We start from the raw sequence: 22,791 nt of genomic DNA, 5'->3' as shown, positions 1-22,791 counted from the left end.
ATGAACAGGAGAAAAACAATCAGACTGTACCAACTCACATAGGGTGAAGTGTGGGAATGCTTCTAGGTGAGCAAGGCTAGTGCAAGAGTACAGGTGTACTGTTGGTTCCCTGGATATGTTTTGCAATGTAGTCAAGCCATCATGTACACTGAAGAATCAAAGACTGAGAGTATAGTGAGTTTTGTGATTAGCAATAGTCCTGGTTTCGTCTGAGAAAGAGTTAATTTCCTTCCTAGTAGCTGGTACAGTGCTGTGTTTTGGATTTAGGGTGAGAATAATGTTGATGACACACCGATGTTTTAGTTGTTGCTAAGTAGTGCTTACACTAGTCAAGGACTTTTCAGCTTCCCATGCTCTACCGACTGAGAAGGCTGGAGGTGCACAAGAAGCTGGGAGGGGGCACAGCCAAACTGGCCAAAGGGACATTCCATACCATGTGACGTCATGCTCAGTACATAAACTGGGGAAAGCTGGCCGGGGGGGCCACTGCTTGGGGACTGGCTGGGCATCGGTCGGCAGGTGGTGAGCAATTGCATTGCCCATCACTTGCTTTGTATATTCTTCTATTATTATTGTTGTTGTTATTATTATTACTATTTTACTTTTTTAATTTCAATTATTAAACTGTTCTTATCTCAACCAACGAGTTTTCTCACTTTCAGTCTTCCGATTCTCTCCTCCATCCCACCGGGCGGGGGACAGTGAGTGAGTGGCTGTGTGGTGGTTAGTTGCTGGTTGGGGTTAAACCATGACTGCAATTGAGAGAAAGAAGGAAACAAGGAGAAAAATTAATTGATGTCTGAATGAGATCAGATGAAGTATCTGATATATTCTGATGTTACGCATTCAGATTTTAACTTTTACAAGGAGGATTACTGATTGCTGTCTGTTCAGGTTGATATTTCTGCTTTACACAGAAAATAAAATTGGTTTTCTTTTATTATATTAAATGCAGCTGTTCTTATATATTCAAATTACTGTAAATGTTCGAAGAGCCTCTGGTACACACCACAACTGTCCTCTTAGTTAATCTGATTTGTTCTGTGTGCTAGGGTTATGCTAAGGTTCGTTTATTGCTTTTTGTTTTACACGGATGATGAATTATAAATTATGGATGATGGAATCTAAATTATGCCAGAGACACTTGTCTGTGCTTTTATTCTGTATAGACATACGTGATCACAGAAAAGACAGGACAGCCTGGGAATTCACGTGCTGAGCAGTATTTAGTTCTGTGTATAACCTCTGCATTACATATGGTGAAAATGTTAATTAATTTTTTTAATTGCAGTTGTTATTTCTATGCCTGCCAGCATTGTCAATTGTTAGGGCTTTGGTGATCATAAACATAGGGGAAAAACATAGATTTGAGTCATGTTGTTTTTCAAATTACCAAGTTAATTATGTAGGGGCTAGATATTGCAGCTGAACACCATATAAATATTCAATAGTTAGATTTAATGACCATGCGTGCTCTGAATACAGTATTTCTTTATTTTATGAACAGTAATTTCTTTGTAGGACTTGCAAAGTAAATTGCTATTAAGTTGAACTAATATCATTGGACTCTGTTCTATCATGAACAGAACCAAGGGCAACCTGTGACTTCCGCCGAAACTCTTATTTCAGTGTCAAGTCAAAGATTACTTCTCATACTGTGTTTTGAAGTTCAAATTTGCTCCAACTTGAAGGAGTATGTTACTGCTGCACATAGACTAGTCTTTTTTTTGCAGAGGCCCAATAGGCAGGAGTACAACGTTGTTAATACAGCAAAGGCTAATACACCATTGTCTGCTTTATGCCAAGTGTTTTCCTCTTGGCAGATGTCATTTCAGTTAATTCTAAGGAGTATGGTTCTACTATGCAGGGGTGGATAGAAAACCATAAGAAGTCATAAGCCATGAGAAGACCAGAAATAAATGAGCCCTCTTTAAGTGTAAAACACTACCTGCAGTGGAACTAGACAGATTTTAATTATCCAAGTTTCGGGCATAAATGTTTTATATTCCCTTTAAATAAGTCTAGGTTAAACATAAGTCTGTTTAAGAGTCATGATTTGATTTATGTAAAAACAAACCCACAAAATTATTAATGTCAAAATACCTGCTTTATTTTTACAGTAATGTCTTCTTTTATTTCTGTTCACAGAAATGGATATAAATTTCTGTATTGTTCAGCACGCGCTATTGGAATGGCAGACATGACCAGAGGATACTTGCACTGGGTCAATGAACGAGGAACTGTGCTGCCTCAAGGGCCAGTGTTGCTGAGTCCAAGCAGCTTATTCTCAGCTTTTCACAGGTACTGCAATGTCACTTTTATGCAGAAAGAAACTCAGAGGTTGGTGGAAGCTGAATTCTCAGCTTTTTTTTATGGGAGTGCTTGAAATCATTCATAATGTTTTTTTCTTACATATTGGTGCAAAACTTAATTAAGAAGAAATTTTGTTAGAGAAAAACTAAGCAATGTGACTATCTATTGAATTTTGGTCTATCTCTTAGACATGCCTCAATATACATTTGTGTTCACTGTTTACCAGTAGGTACTGCCTGTTGACTTCCTGTGTTGAACATGGTGTGTTAATATTTAGCTATGGGAAAAATGTTCACGTATTAAAAACAATCACTCTTGTCTTGACTTGTAAGGTGTTCCAATTGACATAAATATTTTTTTGTGGAAGAATATTGCTTGGTGGGTTTTGAAGAAATTCATATGAAAATGAAATGAACTTTTTGTACTCCTGACTGCACGGTGGTATTCTGTGTGGACAATGTTGTTCTTTCTAGGTGTTGAACTGTAATAAGTGAATAATAATAGCACAGATTATGAATATCTTACCTTCTTCCTAATTCAGCGAAGCATGTCAAGTGATTACTGAAAATATTTTAAGCTGTTAAAAGCTGCTGTGACAGGATATATTTCATTAGAATTTTTAATGGAAGGTTGTTCAGATGTTCTCCTGATTGAGTGATGTGCGACAGGCTGCCTTACTAGTCGTGTTCTAAGTATAAGAGACTGTGGAGGTATTACAGTGCACTTCTTAGCCTGATTAAATAATAAATGCAGTGAAAGGGTAGTTACTGTTATCTTATGCTCCTCGTATCTAGAAATATGTTTAAAGGGATACTCTTCTTGGTATCTTGTTCAGACTAAAGAATGTCCATCTTTCAGTGTACACTATTGTAACTGCTGTGATGTGTGGGCAATAAATGAATTCGCTGTTATCCATAGATATAATTATTGTGGTTCTGAGGGCTCCGAGATCAGGTGTATGCGAGACTAAGGAAAGATGGTTTTATTCCTCTTTTGCACGTTCTCAAACTTTGATTTATATATGGAGCTGCTGTTCCAAAGGGCTGTATTACTCCTATGAAGCTTCTGTACTATTCACATCTTCCTTGACATATGTGTTGGTGCTAGGATGTGGGATTCTGAGCTGCTTAAGCACTTTTGTGTCATGCTGGTGTCTTCCTATGTTATGGGAACTCTAGACTGTGCCACCTGTTCAGCCTCCTTGCCAAGAGAAGCTGTTGTGAAAGGGCTTTTGCCCAGAGATGAGAACTCCTCTGTTCATTAATGAATTCTGTATTCTGTGAGGAGCAACTGAAGAGAAATAGGCGATTCCTTTATTCCTTAACTTCTGCTAATTAGCAGTGATGGAGGACCCTGACTGCAGAAGTATCTTAACAGGCTGAGGTGCTTCTAGCATATATGGTAATTGGTATCTTAACAGGCTGAGGTGCTTCTAGCACATATGGTAATTGTAATCCTTTTTTTTTTTTAAAAAAAAACAAAAACAAACCAGTGAAGGCTAATACAATCTATGAATCATTCTGCAGTTCTCAGGAAGCAGTTTACTTGATAACAATTCATGTCTCAAGTCTTTATTTAGCAGCTACTCCCTGTAATCAACCACCCTTGCTCAGTACCATATTTACAACATAGGTTTCAATAGAAGTTCCCTTGTTTCAGAGAATTTATTTACTGTGCCCATTATGTAAGCTTGGGAATGCTATTTTGTCTTCATGGGCGCTGTGATTTCCAAATGAAGATTTATTGGAGAAGGATGGGGGCTCTGTAGGAGTATCCAGCCAGGTGAAAATGTTGACTAAAGAAAATAAAATGGTTTGTGCTGTATTTCATGTGTACTTATTCAGCCTCCCTTTTTTATCATTTCAGGGAGGTGATAGAAAAGAAGCCAGAAAAATTTAAAGTTCAGTGTTTGACAGACATCAAAAACTTGTTTTATCCGAACACAGAACCCTTTTATGCTGCTTTTGGAAACAGACCTGCTGTAAGTAATAGCTGAATTTATTTCTGTTGCAGAGAACAGAAACGTTGCTGTTATTTCATGGTTCTGTTCCATTTAAAGCTTCTAGGTTCTAATGTGAATTAAGAATATTTTATTAGGCCCTGTGCAACGGAAAATACAAAAGGTTCTTCCTCAAAGATCTCACAATGTAGGATGCAAACAGAGGTGGAAGAGCAGCAAACTAACTACGTTATATCTGCATAAGTTAGCATAACAGTAAATACTGGTTGAAATCCTAACTACAAAATCCTTAAGCTTGTGTGAAAACACTGATCTCATTTTACTCCACACTGATACAGTGTCAGTGAGATACCTGTGGACAGACAGAATTTTTTCCAGATGAATATTGGTGGGACTTACTCTTCAAACTCTAAGTACATTCAAAAACTTGGATGTCCCACTGAAATCAAAAGGTTCCACTTAGCGTGGAAAGTGTTATGTTGTTTGACGCAGAGAGGGGAAGACAGATCTCTGTCGCCCATTTGAAGGCTGTATAATTGGGCTATAGGCTTTTCTTACTCCTGTCCTAGCCCAAAGAATACTTTTATGCATCCAGAAAAGCGAACAGTCTCAGGGGCTAGGGCAGAGGCAGGAACCCCGGCATGCGATTATCCCTTCTTTAAACTGTTAACATGATCCAAGAGACTGTTTTGGTACAGGCAGCTAACAGTCTTCCAGGCAATTTCTGGATATGATTGCTGTGGTAGTTTGGGGCATGGACTCTTCCCAAAGGGCAGCTGATACAGCCATACTGGGGGGCTTGTGTATGTGGGGGTGTGGAGAGGTTGGTTTGGGTTTTTTTTGAGGGGAGTGGTATAGAGAGTTTAATAATTCTGACACAATGTCAAGAGACTTCCAAGTCTGAGAATGGGCACTCACACTGTTTAGTTTACTAGTGTAGATAACATTATAGGTGCCTTTGAAATATTTTGAAAGCATCCTGATCTCAGAAGGGTATATATAGAAGACCTGCTTTAGATGTTTACAGTTTCACTGGGCGCCTAAATTTAGATGCTAACTAAATTAGGCAGATGGGCCCTTTATTTGTGCTCAGGAGCCCCACAGAGCGTTTGGTGCTTCCTCCAGCTCTCTATTGTCAGGTAGTATTTGCTGTAGAAACTGATGTATAGTTATAGTAATGTGTAACAAGTAAACCTGGTAACACCAGCATGGGGTTTATGGCTAAGGACCGTTGGCATGCAGCTTGGGTGTATCCGCCCTGTTTTGGAAGCTAAACCCACTTAATTGTATGCCTGTATCCTGGTCACGCCATTCGGTCTTGAGAGAATGGTCCTTGACCCTTCATATTTCCTAGTATGATGAGCAAGAGAACACTTCAGTTGGTTACCTGTTTCTTTAGTTGGTGGAGAGAAATGGCACATGTCTGGAGAGTAATTCATTCAGGTGCTAGGTGACCGTCTTTCTCCACTGACTCCACGAGAGCTAAAGGCTTATCACTGAAGTGCCTGAGGACCATGGATTCCAGGCCTATCTGCTCAGCACTGTAAAGAGCTGAGATACGTTCACTAGCAGAAACATTGATAGCTTGGGGAAATTAACAGTGTAAATAAGGACACTGGCCATTGCCAGTGTAAATATGAACATTCATATTCACTGGCATGAGTGAGAGAGACTGGGCAGTTCAGATGCCTAAATGAGGGACAGAGGTGCCTGGCAAGATATTTTGGCACTGAAACCATGGATGTTGTAGCTGCATTTGAGAGGATTCAGCATACCTTTCTGATGGGACTTTGTTTCTACATTTGTCTCATTTTTGTTAGGGTCGCTGACATTTATGAGCAGCAACTTTTTCAGCTTCATCTTTTAGCAAATTACATTTTTAAAAGCATTATGTCAGAGAGGACAGGAGGTCCTTACTGTCCAATTGCTATATTAAGTTGTTATACCATACACAGCTTAATTTCCATTATCAAGGTACCTTTAGACATATGGTTCTGAAATAATGTTTTAGACACTTTTGTGGTTTTGTATTATGGATGATGTCTACCTCTAGTTCCATTTTTTTGAACCCTAGGGAAACAAAATCATTATTTTCATGCATACTTCAATAAAATTTCAAGTAAAGCAGTAAGTTAATGTTTCTAAAGGAATTACTGGTAACTCACTCCTCTGATCGCTGTTAGAGTGCAGTCTTCAGGTGTGAGATGTGCCACCGGCTTTGTGAAGATCAGGATCATCACTTTCTCAATTTTCTGTGCTGCTTTTTTTTTGTTTGGTTGGTTGGTTGTTTTGTTTCTTCCCCTGGAATAAACTCCGTGAAATTTCAGTGCTCATGGATGTTACAGGTGTAGATAGTGCATGGACTGCCAGGATGCTGAATTCTTGAAATGACTGCTGTTGACTTTTGTTCAGTTACTTAATTTTTTTGGAACAGTTTTTACAAGATAGAGATAAAAATAATCTTTATGTCTTCATGAACATTTCAATCTTTTACCACCTCACCTTTTAAAACCATATCCAATGATTTATATTAGTAAAACGGAAGCTTTTTTTTTGCTCTGATCTTCTGGGAGTTATTTTAATCTTTGTTTTTGTCAAGCTTTTCTTCAGAACAGATCAAAACTTCTTCATTGCTTTCCTTAACAATTTGAATTTCTTAGAAGACATTCTTAATTCATACTTCTAATTGTACTTCCCACAGTTGCATCTGCATTACCTGCTGGGGCTCACTGCTGCTATTTTGGCATATATTCCTTGCTTTCCCTTCTTTCCCCCTTGCTCCGACATGGAGTCAATGTATGGCACAAATCTGAACTCAGGAGCTAAGAGATGTTTCCAGGGGTTTTAATGTAGACACAGTTGTTATGACTTCCTTTTGTGACCTTGTCCTTACAAACTAATCACTATTTTACGTGTCAGTTATGTTTTAACCTCTGTACACTGTTGCAAGATACTCGGTACAATGCACTTGGGAAACGAAATACTCTCTGAAAGAAAAATGAAAGTGCAAATGCTTTTACACCAAATACCATTAGTTTTTTATTAAATGTTATTTCTGTGTCAAGTGAAGTTACTGAAAAAAACAAATACGATTTTGATCAATAGTTTAAATTGAAGTGGCAAACTCCTTACCTAGCTGCAAATTGTCTCTTTCATGAGTATTTTGTTAGGCTGACCTCATTTGTAACATACTAGGGAATTTCAGATACACAATAACTAGGTAAATTTAGTACCAATACTGTGCAGATATGTTCTTCTGTGTAATGTATTTCACAAGAATAAACATTATTGTGCAAAGGCAGAACCATGATTTTTTTTCTTTTTTTTTTTCTCTCTTCTGTTTAGGATGTTTATTCATACAAACAGGTGGGAGTTTCTTTAAACAGAATATTTACAGTTAACCCCAAAGGAGAACTTATACAAGAGCATGCAAAGACAAACATCTCATCGTAAGTAATTTCTTATCCCTAACACCTTATAGACTACATTAATTTGCTGTTCTAATTTATGACTCAAGTTGCCCAAAGATGCATTTCATTCCTTAAAATATTTCAAATAAAACATAAAAAATTTAGAATAAAATATAGACTTTCCACTTTCCTTCAGTTAAACTGACAAAAAGGAATTATTTAGTATTTAGTTTAATATATTACATGATTGAAGTAGATGGAAAGGAATTATCAGTGTACCATTTAGTCAGCATAAAAATGAAATTAGCTAGTTTCCTGAAGCCATCTGCCTTTTCATGGCCTTTTCAAAATTTCTTTTTCCTGGAGCTCCTATCTAGAAGAGCCAGAAAACAAAATCTGAAGATAGGGCTGAGGGCTTCCAGCAAGATGCTTAGGCACTGCAGCACCTAACACTGAACGGACATAGGTTTTAGTAGTGTTAAGCATGTCCTTAATCGAGGGGGAGCCATATGCATATAAAATACGAAGAATCAATTGAGCAAGGAGCTGCTTGAGCCAAGCTGGACAGAAATGGAGAAGCAAGTTAGGGGGCTTGAATATTTTAGCAGGTGATCTGGGCAGAAAATGGCAGCTGTTTCTTACTAGGTAAGTATCGTTGCTTAGAATGAATGGATTTCTTATCTGAACTGTGAATCCTCTCTGGAAGCTAGGCACCAAAATTGAGTTTAGTTTTATTCATTTGAGGAGGATGACTTGTCTGTTTAAAAGTAGCCATGCCTTAGTGGTTGGGGACTTATTAAAAATTCAAAGTAAGAAGATCTGAAATGGTTCAGCATTCTTTTTATTTGTTTGTTTTCCAGCTATGTCAGACTATGTGAAGTGGTAGATCACATTTTCCCTTTGCTGAAAAGAAGCCATTCTTCAGACTTCCCTTGTTCTGATACCTACAGTCAGTTCACCTACTGGAGAGAACCTCTGCTGCCGTTTGAAACTCAGGATGTACATCCAGCCTCATCTTAACTGTATCTCCAAACCGTTGGCCTCAGCTCAAAGAAAGAGTTAGCTTGTATTGAAAAGACAGCACTTGGCTTTTGCTGTTGACAGTTCAGCTGGAATCTGTGATGTTGTGAGCATTTGTATTCTTTTGCTGTGAGCAAATTTAGAAATGCTTTTTCACAGTCGCGTTTCCCGATGACAAGGAGTCTTACTAGGAATAGGAGTTGCGTTTCTAGCTCTTCACCCAGCTCCTCAAATTGTGCCATACAGTTTCATTATTTAAGGTCAAATAAAAGTGAAGTGATGCTGGAGTTGCAGTTAAACATGCCATAAGGTCGTAAAGTGGTACTGTATCTTTTCTGCATCACTGAAGTCATCTTTCATCTCATCAGAACCCCCTGCAAGTAAGGGAGCTGAAGGTGCTCACCAGTCCTGACATCGTCTGGTGACACGGACAGGGGTTGCAATCCATATGTCAAAATTCCTTTCTTTGAAGGAGCAAATGATTCTTCCTCTTTCCCCTTGCTTGACCAACAACTGTTTAAGAGTTAATTACTGGTCTAGATCCTCAGCTGTTTTAAATCAGTGTAGTTATCAAAGTCAACTGAGCTGTGTTGATTTATTCCAGCCTGTTGTTTTGACATGGTAACACTTTTCTGAGGAAATAAATGATGTGTAATCTAAATAGAAAGCAAATTAAATAAGATGGCCAGATTCTGGTGGTATTTCTCAATTTGAGAAGTATCATGTTTCAAGAATAGCTATTTGGATTAAGGTAGGTGTGCAAGTGGAAGATACAGGCCACTGTGCGTAGTGCTCATCTTACTGAAGTCAGTGATTTTCAGTAAAGACATCTTGTCCACCAAATGTGCCGAGTTTCAAGACCGTTAGTGAGCCAAGGACACTAAGGATTTTGTCAAAATGTAATAGTTTTATTTGAAACATTATTTTGGCTAAAATGTGAACTTTGATGCTGGTGAATGATGCATCTCAGGTTTTTAGTGTATGGAATTTTGGGGGGTTTTGTATCATAAAGAATGGATGCTTTTAGTGCAATTTACTCTCCTCCAAGATAATGAAATCTTCTTTTTCAATCTTTTTTTTCATCTTTTTTTTTTTTTTTCCTTATTTGTCCAGACACAAGCTGTAGATACTGTTTTTGCTACCTGCTTTTGCCTGCCTTAAGACAACTGTGCGTGCTACAAGCAATACTGCAGATCAGTTGATAATGTTTTCCAAATGGTCTGCCTTTAGACAATGCGGTACTTTACTTAAAATGTAGGCATCAAGTGACCATATGCCAAGTGATCCTCAAATGTGCTTGTAGCTAGGAAATAAACTTTTTTTTTTTCTGTTAAAATAGCTTTAAAAGTCTAATTGTTCTCTGAAACACAGAAAATGGCATCATGGGATTCCATGTATATTGTATTTCAATATGGCTAAAACAGTGGTTCGCAAGCTGTGGTCTCTGCCAGCTTGTGATCTGTGAGGCTATGGTACATGTTTTGCAGCTGCTCTGTAGTGTTTCCAGTTAAGAGTTTAATAATAGGAAGGCAGCAGAGGTACAGGAGAAATTTTAGTATGTGACTGTGGTCGGTTGGCACCCAAAAGTTTGGGAACAGCTGCTCTGTCTCACATTTGTTCTGTTTCAACAAATTCTGGTTTTGCATGTCAAGAGTGATAGCAACGTAGGTAGGATGGTAACTCTATAGTAGGGGTTTTCTAACTTCTAGTGCTGCAGACATTATGTGGGATGTCAGGGGGCCAATTTGTGATTTCCCCGTGCCTTCAATAGTAATGAATATAAGTGCAATCCTTTATACAACTGCAGTGTGCAGTGGTGAGCCCTCCCTAGGTCTTCCTTTTCACATGAACGTTGCTGCTTTGGGCAAAGTGCACGCCCACTTTGGAGATACCCGGATTAGACAAACACAAAGAGGAAGAAATGCGTGTTTAACAACCCAGACTGATTATGCTCTCTTGAAAGTTTAAAGAAAATGCAAGTATCTTTTTACTTACAGATGGATGAAATGTGGTATGGATTTTCTGAAGGACAATCAGTGGGGATCACAGGTTGCCAAACTGAGATGGTTGCATCTCTAAATATAGCCACACTTTCTTTTAAGTATCTATTAATACTTGTCATTAATGATTGAGTTATTGGATGAATATACTAACTGCATCCTATTTTAATTCAGTTTTGGTAAAGGCCTATTTCAAGCCATTTATTATGCAAAATAAAACCAAACCAACCCTTCTCTTCAGTAAGAGGCTGTCAGTTTTGTGTTTTTTATCCTTCCCGGTAGTTAAGATCTATTCTCCGAAGGTACCGCGCACAGCAGCTTCCACCAGAAAAGATGGTCCCTGAAAGTTCTCCACAATTAAAGCCTGTGATGTATTTATTTATTACTTAATAAGTAGCTAATCCAGGGTTGTTTGTTGTAGTATTTCAAACCAAATGATAGTGTGAATGAGTGGTCATTGTCATTCCGTCAGATTTTTAGGCGTAGTGCAGCACTGGTACAGGTAACCCTGAGACGGGGAATCTCTGTCCCAGAGTTTTTCAGGACAGTTAAACAGAGTTACGGCTGACTCGCAGCAGATTGCCAACACTAGATCAAGCGTGAAGTTGGACTAGATGACCTCCAGGGGTCCCTTCTGACCAACATTTCTGTGGTTCTGCAGAGTGAAACGCCTTCTGACATACTGTATACCCCTTTGTATCTGAAAGTTGAAGTACAGCTGAACAGTGAAATGAATGTGTGTTTATTAACTAATGTTTATCCAAGTTGCTCACAGAAAAGACTCTTAAGAAAATCAAAGTTTCGACCTGCTAGAAACATCACCGTACTTTTTCAGAGCATGTAAGACATTTTGATTTGGTAGCTGAGCAATTTTATGTGTAATATTTAAACTGCTTTGTTAATTCATGTAGAAGAAAAAGGGATGGCTTAACAAATTCCTACTCTTTCTGTGAAAGAAAAAATTCAACCTTGCTTGCAGTGTAATGCTGGTTTCTGTTACAGAAAGAATATTTGGCTAACATGAGTATGCAGACACATTAAATCACAGTATATTCTATTTATACAATACACGTAAACTAGAATATATGGCTATGAGGAGTGACTAATGTTTATTTTCTTGAAGCTGATGACCATACCGCTCCAGCTGTGTCATGTGAGGAAAAGAATACCATACTTGTTCCATTAGTTACGTTGAAGATAAAATGTTACTGCTGTAATTTGGGGGCGGAGGAGAAGGAGGGTACTGGGTGTTTTTTATTTGTAGATATGGATTATTATTTCAAAGCCTATTTATATACAGTATTTACTCTGTATATGTATGTGCTACTGCAATGATGAAAATCATTTTAACACCTCATTTTGATCTGCTGAATGCAACAAGGGTAGAAATATATATTGTAATAAAGGCAAATATAATTTTTTTCTGACTTTTCTATTTTTCTGTATGCTTTGATAGTGGCAGAGTGCTTTTGCAGAACTGCTGAAACTGTAAAGCGTGGCTTTTGTAGCTCCAGGTTCAGTTGCCTCTTATCGGGGCTGTCTGGTGTAACTTCCAGCACTTGCAAAATTTTTGGTGTTCAGAGACAGTGTTTGACCCAGAGGCTTTTCAAATGGAAAGAGTTCACTGAGGGAGATGGGGCCAGGCCCTCGGGTCTGACTGTTTTGGGGTATAGTAACAGCACCTCGGAGCCAAGAGCAACCAGACGGGAACTGGAGTAAATTAGACCAGTCAGGAATGAATGCTCCCCACCTCAGAATTTTTTTGAGTCTTCCTTTTTTCTAACTCCTAGTGTGACCTAAGGAAAAAGTAGCCATCTGTTTTGAATGGGAGTGTTGTCATTCATGGCAATGAAACCAGATTGCCTCCCCCCCCCCCCCCCTTTTTCTTCTTTCTTTTCTTCTTTGACATTGGCCATTCTGCTGGTGAGAAGCAAATACCCTTTCCTCCTGTCCGTGAGAACACAGCGCTGCCTTTTGCTCCCTCTGTGGGTTTGCTGAGCAAACTAACTGCAGCCGTAGTGATACTGCCAGGCTTGTGTTAGTTGGTATGAAAACAAAGATGTTTGGGGTTGATAAGGCTCTGCGGCAGCTCAAGTTCTGTGTTAAAAATACACCAGCAGCCGTATTTGGGCAGCCTGCAGTCACTGCTGCTTCAATCTTCTCTATTTTCTGTATGTCTCTGGCTTGTATAAACATTTACACTGGAGCTCTGGAGACAGGCTTTGAAATGAAGGTGCCTTTTTAATTAAAAGTCAGAAAAATGGTGCTTTTGCATCAGCAAACCAATCTTTATAAGGACATATTCATTGCTCCTGGAATATCCCATTAGCACTAGAGGTAGAAAAGTCTGAGAGAGCAAACCTGAGAAGCAAAGGCCATAAAGTTGGGGGGTTTTTTTGATGCCATAGGGAAGGTAGGGAGTATTTCCAGACTACTGCATTAATTTTTTCTTACAAATAAATAGTCTTAATTCAACATGCATTACAGATGCCGTCAAGTACCTCAGGAGAGGTCAGTGCAAGAGGCAGAAGACCATTGCTACTAAAAGCTAGTGCCTAAAAATATAACTGATAAACTTTCAACTCTTCTGTGAATGTGTAAAAAGGTGAAGCCTGGAGGTTGTTCTTGGTGTGGGTTTTTTGGGGGTTGGGTGTTGTGTTTTGTTGTTTTTTTTTTTCCTTTTCATAAAAGTCTGGCAAAATACGGTGGTGAAGGGAGTACACTCACAGTGCCACAACCTCAGGTAGTCCTAGCTCTTTTGTTTGCAGTAAAATTCAGCCCCTGATTTTGTTCTGTAGCATGTTGGAGATACGCAAGGAAAGAGCTAGTTGTAAATGAGAGACGAGAGGCTGGCTGTAAAGAAAACCCAGCAGAGTGCAGAGGAATTACAGTTGCTGAATGCTTTGGGGAAGAGATCCTCATCAAGACCTTTCCAGCCATTGGGATGTGAGGGAGAAAAATAAAGGCAAAATGAGAAATGAGTTTTCTTCTAGGAGGAACTAGAGAAAGAGAGCAAAAACAGAGCAAATGGCTGAAGAGCAGCTTCTTGTTTCCATCCCCGTGCTGAACGTAGGTGGTACCAGGTCAGGCGCTGAGCTCTGCCTTTTGCCTCTTAAGCAGTCTTGCCTGAGATCCCACATGTCTGCATTGCACAGAAGAGGTGGGAAGGCCATTTTGGCTTCATTTGCCAAACAGGAGAGAATAACATTGACCAAAAGGAAATCTATGCTTAAGTGTCCCAGGGGTACTGCTAACAGCAAAACAAAATTGCAATTACAGCTGCATTTTAAGCTTAGGTAAGGACTAGGGCTGCTTTATTTTTTCATGAACTTGGGAAACAAAGCTTTCACCTGCAGTATATACACCTCTGTAGTACCATGCGTGCATCCTTTTAATAAGGCTTGCTTCAGAAAATAAATGCAGACATAATTTATCAGCCTATGTAAGCATGTGCTTAAGTCACTCCTCCCTGCGCTGAAATTTATGCATATTCTTAAGCACTTTGCTGGATTAAGCCAACTAATGCCAAGAAAGCTGTGTACTGGGGAGATACGGTTTCCGAGCTGAAGAATTGATCTGGCTTTTCTAAAGGCTACTCTTGGACTGTTTTTTAGCCTCCAGCACTGTCAGGTGTTCTGCCCGCTGCCAGCAATCTATTTATTGATACAGGAAATCCATTTTGCCTTGCCCTGCTTTTAATGAGTTTTGCAAGCAAGTGGCCCCTTCCTGTGACTCATTCTGTGTTTTCTGAGCGGGAGATTGTGGTTTTAAGTTTCACGTTGGAAAGTAACCGCTGTGTCTGCTTTCCTTGTCTGCTGGAATCTCAACAAGAGGAATACATTTTGGAACAAAGAAATGTAAATGGAGTAGAACAGTTCATGTTTCTTTGCAAAATTGTATAAACATCCTTCTTTTTCAGGACAGTTAAAAAGACTAGTGCAAAGTGAAAGTAGATCATGTTTTAAAATAACAGCTTTATCTGAGAACATTGCTGTTAACACAGGCAAAAAAAGACATTTTCCCTGATATCTCAATATGTGTTGGCCCTTTGATTTATAGCCAATAAATATCCAAAAACTACACAGTGGAGGCCTTTCTCTGATCTTACTGACACAGGAGCAGCTCCATTAGCATCTGGATGGCTGCTCAGATATGCACAGCTACAACTGCAATCTGAAGTATGAATAGCGAGCGCTACAGATTTCCATTCAATTCCTGATCCCTCTCATCCCTTTAGGATACTGGAGGCAAAGAGGTAGGAGATGTGGATGTATTTGTTTCTGACTTTTGCCAAAAATATGGTGGCGGAAGGAGAGAATCCTCTGCAAGCTTGGACCGTTAGCACTGAAAACTTAGATTTACGTTAAAAGCAGCCATAAATACATCAAAACCAATGACCGGGACAGTTTCCATTCCCCATTGCTAGATACAACTATTTATATTTCAGGCTCAGTGGCTATGTCTGTACAGATAAATCGCTGCCCAGTAAAGGGCAAGGACCGTTCTTTGGCCCCCTTGCCAACTGGCGTGCTTTGGTGAGTGTCCAGCTGCCTGCCTGCCAAGTCGGGGTAATTGCTGGCCTCTGCTGGCCCTCAGACTGTGCCCAGGCATTGCTTGGAGGAGCACTGGCTGGCCTGGCCGAGGTCATGCCGGGGACCATGCTAGCAGCATACCGGATAGGTGATTGCATGCCAGAGCCTGGGCTTGTGCCCTGCCAGTTTGCTGATGTGTCCACGCTGTACCTGGGAAGAGCTGGGTCTGGGTCCCAGGTCTGGGCTGTAGCTCCTTTCCCCACGTGCGTCCCAGCCAGCTGGATAATGAGATATTGGGACCTCTCCTTCCAGAGGGTTTGGGATGAGCTGGGCTCTTCCTACGGGCTTGAGGAGGTGCTTTGGTTCTTCTGCAGTTCAGTTTGATCTCAAGAGGAGGCACTATCTGGTCCTGAACTGCTTTCACCATGTGAGGGAGGCTGAGATCATCCCTGCAGTTCTGCAAAAAGGCCAGAAAAATTCAAAAGCTCTGCTAGCACAGGTTTCTTAGAGACAAAGTGTGAATGGGGATGAACAAAAAATCATACTTGAGAGCAAATAAACATGTTGGGAAAGCAGGAATTCAACAGATCATGTTAAAAATGTGACTTTTCAGTTACCCATCTCAACTGTCAAGTTCAAGCTGGCAGAGACAACAATTGCAAGGAAAAATTGTGAGGCTCAGAAACTGAAGCAGCTTTATTGGGAAGGTACTGAGAGGAAAGAAAGAGGGAGACACAATATTGTCATACTCACTTTCCTGCAGGAGTCCAGATATCATGTAAAAATGCAATGCTCTGTATTGTGGACTTCATTTCTGATCCACGTACTGTGCGAATGGAAATAACATGAGAAATGTCTTTATTTCTCAAAGTATGAGGGGGTGGGGTGTTTTTTTTTGGGGGGGGTTGTTTGTTTGTGTCAGTAACAGATTGTATTGAGATATGGTGACTTAGGTAGCAGTTCAGCTGTTCACATCCATGTTGCTTTCTAATGCACTCTGCACAACCTGAGAGCCTGCACAAGTATTACACCTCCCTGCAAGGTTCGTTGCTTCTCTCGCTCTGGACTGCTCCTCTGCACACAGCCTTGGTGTGGAATCCCTTCCATTTTCTTTTGACCCAGTAAATTCTTGTAAACTAAGGCTGTGGTTTCATGGGTGGCTGATCTGATCTGCTGGTTTGTTACTGCGTAAAGGAAAAAGTCACTCTCCCTGTCTCCTCCTTTGCTCCTCCTGATTCTTCACCCCACCCTCTCGCTGCACTCCCGGGGTGGCTTTGTTCTGCATTAGTGAGTTAAATGGGCTCAGGGGGAAGCAGGACCTTATGCTTCTGCCTATGTCCCATGAAATTGCAACCTAAATTTTACTACATCCATCTCCATCCTACACCTGACCTCTTCATTCTTATAGTAATCATCATGTAATTGTGGGGAGACCTTATAAAGTGACATGCCTGGTGTCTATCAATGAACTTGAGAGCGTGGACGTAAGCACATCCAGATGAGACTCTGAGTGGTGACATACCACAAATAAAGAAATCGCAGGATCAAAACCATCTGCCCGAGACAGGAGGACTGACTGGGAAGCAAAAACCTGGTCCCAAGTCAGGAACAGGATCCTGCCCATGCCCTGACACAGACGTCTTGTGTTGGCTGAGGTGAATCCTTCAATGTGCTTTGTGTCTCAGTCCTCTGTGCACAAGACGGGGATGATGGCAGTTCCTCTGTCCCAGGCATGCTCTGAGGACAAGGCATTAACGCCTATGAGATGCTGTGATATGAAACTGAGGGGTTATGCAAGAAAGATATTTGAACCGCCATCAGTGGCTCAGCTTCTGAACACCCAACAGCCAAGTTTTGTCCTCACTGACCTATGGGAGGGGGAAAAATACTGTCTCCATTTAACAACAGGAAAGAAAAGGTCTTGGTAGTCTCAGTAACTTCACCTTCAATTTCTTGAGTCCAGTGTCAGGGTCCCAGGTACTGTGTCAGCCTTTAGTCTGTTCAGAAGAAGGATTGAGAAGAAGTGCAGAGCTCAGGGCAGACCCTAATTTGTAAAGTAAAAAGCTTCTGGTCTTCAAACTTACAAAGTGGCACTGCTTTGCTAATGTCCTCTGGTACTGTGGTGGCCTCTAGGATGTCTCATCATGATCCCTGCAGTAAGAGACCCAGAGAGAACCACCTACCAGAATAACGCAGAAAATTGAAATTGCATGTATAAGGCTATTTGGATTCGCTGGAAATGGGCAGAGAGTTTGGGTGGTGTGTAGAAATACCAAATTAGTGTTAGTCATCGTGACAGAGAGTGGTATACACCAGGGCAGCCTGGCTTTTGTGGGCTAAGTCCAAATGGCTAGGAGATCTGCTCTTGGGGTCACTGTATAATGTTTGTTTGCTTGCTGGTTATGTCCCAGCTAATTTTGCAATGCAAGTCTAAATCCTTCAACCGCACATCCAATTTGTAATTTAAGCCTGCATAATTTTATCTCTGCTTGCTTACACCCACTGTCTCCTGGTTTACACAGGCCATTACTGGTTTCTGTAAGAATTGCTGCATTGATTGATATGCGAAACAGGAAGGTAGGATGTTTTAATGTGGAACGGTATTTAGAGAGATGCAGCATCTGTGTCTAAAGTGAGAGATAGTTACAGGGTTAGACAAGTAGGCCATCAATTACAGGAGACTGAGGTTAGGACCATCTGGCTGTTTGAAACAACACCAGGTGTTAGCAGAAGCAAATTTCCTGTGTTGCAACATAGGAGGAGAGCGGCAGGCAAGAAGCAGCCCTCCAGAGCGAATCTCAGCCATGAAGGAGGCCGCTTCTCATTTCCTTTTTTAGTGCTGTCTTGTGGGAAAAACATCACTTGAAGAGCCTGACACACCTGTGTCTCCTGCTTTGTGCCGCCCGGGGCCGCGCGGGGGGAAGTTCTCAGCCGGGGATGGGGACCCCCTCCTGCGAGAAGGGCTGAGCAGGACTTGTACCCACACAGCCGGCTCAGCCGGCTCTTGGCTTTTGGTCCCAGCTGCATCCTGACCCTTGCTGATGGACCTGAGCACCAACGTCCTCGTTCGTATACCCAGCACCCATGGTCCTTTCGAGGCCCTCCCGACCCACGGTACAAGGTGTCTCCAGACACATGCAGCCCTGCCTCGGTTTCCCTCCCTATCCCGAACTGTCTCCAGCAGCCAAGGGAGAGGCAGCCAAGGGTGGGCTGGTTGCTGGCGGAGAGGGTCAAGAGGTGCAGAGAGATGACCATCACCTGCAATCTCCTCAGCGGAGGAGCATGTACTGGCAGCCATTTTTAAACCATTCAGTGCTACTGGGCCATATTTTTGGTCACTGGTTTGGTGTATGCAAAAAATACTCCTGCATTACCCATCTGTGTATTGTTAAATTTGAACAAGCCTCCTATGCACTTATGCCGCTTCAAATTTTCTCATGTATACTTGATAATACTTTATTATGATTATTTACATTAAAAAGGGGAATAAGCCATAATGCTGAAATTCATCCAGCCTAAAAGTTACACTGATAGAAATAAATCAGGAAACAATCACATCTTCCACTAAAGTTGCTCTTACTGTACTAAACTATAAGTGTAGCTAAGACTTGACAGAGGCTGTGGCAAGAGGCAGTTTCCAAGGCAGTTGCTCCCGGCGAGCCCCCCAGCTCAGCAGAGTCCTTTCACAACAAGCAGGCGAGAGGTTAAAAATTAGGTAGATGCAATCTCAGTAACTGACAGCAGAACCTTAGATTGTTTTTTCCTAGTTTCTATTTCTATCAGTGAGAAACATCCCTCATGGGTTTATTTTAAACTTTAATTATTATATTTTAATTATCTGGTAACAGAGGGAAAAGCCTTTGATTTGGTTACAAATGCTGAACTTACATGAATTCCTCAATAAAACTCTTCATTTAGGGAACACAGCAAAGGTTGCTAAGTGACAGTGATGCAGTTCTGTATCAGAGCACTTCCAAACCCCCATCGCCAAGAAGAAAATTAAATAGCTGGGGGCACTGGCCTGTAGGCAGGGTGGGGAGGCTAAAGGGCTACGGCTCATAAGCAAGCCTGTGCCTACGTATTTTTAACTACCTATTAAATGCAAGCTGGTTTTCAGAAGCTCCGAGCACTTATGACATCCACTGAATAATGGCAACGGTGCGATGTCCACGTCACTGCTATCCAGGTACTCTCGTGGAAAGGGATAATATGGTCTTAGCTCCAGCTGGATTGGAAAACATCGGCTGTTATGCAAATCGGAAGGGCTCACACCGTTCATTAAAATGCAGCAACGAGTGCTGACCCAGGGATAACATTTCCAAAACGTACCGGTGACAAACACGGCGGTAGAGTTTTGGCTAATCTGAATTTCAAAACACTGCCTTTGAAGAGAGAGCGTTCGGTGGGGAATACTGCAGATAATAGCAATAACTATTGCTGAAAATAATGCTGTGATTGCAATTCTTAATTAAAAAAATGGGAAATTCCAGATATGTGGTCAAATTAGGTACCTACTGATTTACTGGTGAAACTGATGGATATGTATTAGTAATAATCACATGCATGGCCTTCCATAGTGATAAGCAAACACTTATTAAATTTAAGAGGTGTAAGCACATAAGTCAAATAAAACCATTGCCTATTTTCCAGAGAGGGGTAATTATTTTTATGTTCCTTTTTTTCAAATTATTTTGTCCTATGTGAATATTTCATATTTTGTGCTTAGGGATGAAAAAGTAGTATTTATTTTAATGATTTGCTATACAAATGCTTTTTAAAGTTTTTATGTGACAATTTGTCAGGTGTAGGCTTGGTTTTTTTAATCTGGAATCATTTTACATTAAAAGAAAGTCCTATTTGCAAAGCAAATGAAACTCCGGCTTCTAAAACTAGGTAAAAATGAGACAGAGGGTTGGTTTGACTCTTAAATGAATATATAAAACTAACACATAACCACAGAATTCTAAGATTGGGCTAGAAAGAAAATATCCAGAAAATTGTATTGACTGCATTTATCCAGGACATTTTCTTTGGTGTTTTGGATGGATTATTGCCTATTATGTATTTCTTCTTTTGCATCCACCTCTCCCTCCTTCTTTCCTGGAGACTTGTGCTTGCATTTCAGATTGTGCTTTCTTCCTAGATGTTTTATTCTTACCTTCCTTAAGAGCTGCCTGTTTTGTGTGCCAGTGTCAGGATCTATTTCTGTTTCAGATGGACTGTGAGATGGGGTTGCATTGGGCCTGATCCTGCCTAATTGCTCATCTGCTTCTCTGTTGTCAGGGGGCTCGGCTGTAGGGTTGTGGCAGCCACAAAATGATAGCTGCTCATGGCACCAAGGCTGTCTGCAAAGATTTCACAAGGACTTACTTTATTTATTAACCTCTTGAAAACTGCCAGAGGTAAATCAACCTTCAGCCTGCCCAGTCCAGCAACCAGTTTTAGCTAGGAGTAACAATGCAATGGGTTTGTTCTGAGAAGCTGTATAGCACCACTTACAAAAATGCTTACAAAAATGCTTATAAAGTGACCTCTATAAGGCCCTCATATAGGAGCCAGATGACTGGCTCCATTTGCAGCTCTAGCCTGGCTTTGCACATACTTTCAACCTCGTGTAAGAGCGTTCAGGAGACCTGGCCCCAGACAGCAAGAATGTTGTGGTGAGAGAAGTAGAGCTCAGTGCAACTTAGACTCAGTTCAGCTTATCTAAGCCGCAGGGTGATGGATCTGGCACAGACCTGCTGCGCCGGATGAAACATGTCCCTGCTCGGGCAACCACCACTGCTTTGGCTTTTCTGCTTCAGAGCCCAGCGCCAGTGCTTGCTGGCCGTGCAAAGTTGAAACTTTTGAATTTGAAAAAGCCAGACCCATCTGCAAATGGCTTCTCTGCTTGATCAGGTCGGTGCAGGCATGTAGTAGCTTGGCTGGCAGTGGTTAGCTCCGCGGTAAAACAAGCCTGGCCAGCAAGAACAAGATGCTGGCACAACCTGAATGGGTCTGCTCCTGCAGCCAATCTATCAGTACCCCAATAAGTACCCTGGGATATTTAAATACCCCAGGCTGAGAGTGGTGCGGAGGGTGATTTTGACCCCTTGACTGTTGAGTCAATTCCTGTGGCTTATGGGTCAGGGGATTGTTTCAGGTACAGCCTTGGGAAGATGCCTAAACAACCGCTCTGCAAGAAGTCCTAGGAGACACCGTGCATCCACGCGCTTCTTCCTGCCTTTTTGCTCTGAAGGACAGGATAGAAAACCTGACGCTGGGATCTGCGATACAACCTCCTTCCCTTTGGCTTGGTAGGAGAAACCAAAAGAAACCGAGAAAGAAATAACACCACAACTGTCTTTGATTGGACTGAGAAATGCATTCTCAAGAATAATATGAGAAAGGCATCAGAATTTTTGCCTGCTTAAAATTTCCCGTTGTCTTCTAAGGAGCAAATACTTTGGTGTATATTTTGTTTAGCCAGATTCTTTTGCTATGATGGTCTGTCTACAATGACTAAATTCTTGTACTAATGACTGCACGATGCTGCATTTAAAGAATATAATACATTTATAGCCCACTGATAAAAAAAAAAAAAGCTGTATAAAAGCCAGGTATTAGCTATTATTAAATAAAAATAATTTACAGCTTACCACAGTCACAATGAATGAGATTGACTCACTCACGGGCTTTAGGACATTTTTTCTAGTTTTTGTTTTACAAGACTGTACATGAAGGATGTTAGCTCAGTTGGAGATTTTCTCTTTTATTCTATGCCAAGGTTTTCAGAAGTGACTAATGACTTTGGGTGCCTAACTGGAAACATTGTAATAACGCCTGAATTTCAGAATGGCTGAGCACCCATCATCTGAAACTTAAGTCCTTTTATGGTTGTTTAAATTCAGCTCTCAGGACTGAGATCCTCTAATTCATCAGTAACTCTTGAAAAGCTTGGAAGTTACGGAAATATATTAAAAACTTGAAGATGCAATTACCTCCTTAAAAGCCTCCCCATACCCAATTTTCCATGTCCCAACATATATGGAATTAGAAAAAAAAGAAATTGGCAATTTTTGAATGCAATATGCTTTGATTTTATGATAAAGAAAACATTGCATTCATTTCCTTACTACAGTGTGGTAGTCCTGCTTTTCTGATAAATCGTAACATCCATAACCTTGTTTTTAAAAAGCATTGTGTCAATTTTCTAGATCCTCAGCATAAATCAGTGAATTGGTTGTGGGAATTCAGCCTTCGTTTTGGAAAGGTAGACACAACTCTGTTGTCTTTATATAGGGAGGAATGATTCACGGGACGTAGCAAGCACAAAAGTCTTGGGATACCTGGGGATGAAAGCCCCATGCGAGCTGACAATACCCTTTATTTCACAGACCTTCTGGTGCCGTGCTGCCATAACCCACAGTTATGTAGTGGACAGGTATTACCTTTCGCTAACATTACCTTTGCAGATACCGAGTCAGATCTTTCTTTGATATCCACTGGTGCAAACTACCACTGCTTAAATTACGCCATTTGACTCCAGGTGGGCTCAGTATTTTATTGCTCACTGG

At 40.8% G+C, this 22,791-nt stretch overlaps 1 protein-coding gene across 2 annotated transcripts in view; it reads left to right on the top strand.

Moving 5' to 3' along the window:
- The window catches only part of LPIN1 (lipin 1), a 91,121-nt gene extending 78,998 nt beyond the window's left edge, over window positions 1–12,123 (top strand). Inside the window, exons 19-22 of one of the 2 annotated variants that reach the window (XM_009275567.2) lie at window positions 2,149–2,301; window positions 4,180–4,294; window positions 7,619–7,722; window positions 8,544–12,123. In XM_009275567.2, the coding sequence (XP_009273842.1) occupies window positions 2,149–2,301; window positions 4,180–4,294; window positions 7,619–7,722; window positions 8,544–8,703 (532 nt within the window). In that variant the 3' untranslated portion in view covers window positions 8,704–12,123. Of the gene's footprint in view, window positions 1–2,148; window positions 2,341–4,179; window positions 4,295–7,618; window positions 7,723–8,543 lie in introns of both variants that reach the window. The other variant, XM_009275566.2, reaches the window with a different exon arrangement.
- Window positions 12,124–22,791: the final 10,668 nt, after the last annotated feature.

Source organism: Aptenodytes forsteri, unplaced genomic scaffold (genome assembly GCF_000699145.1).
Source record: "Aptenodytes forsteri isolate BGI_AS27 unplaced genomic scaffold, ASM69914v1 Scaffold94, whole genome shotgun sequence".
NCBI classification, from domain to species: Eukaryota; Metazoa; Chordata; class Aves; order Sphenisciformes; family Spheniscidae; genus Aptenodytes; species Aptenodytes forsteri.
The sequence above is the reverse complement of the archived record's forward strand: the minus strand, read 5'-3'. Positions and strand labels throughout refer to the sequence as shown.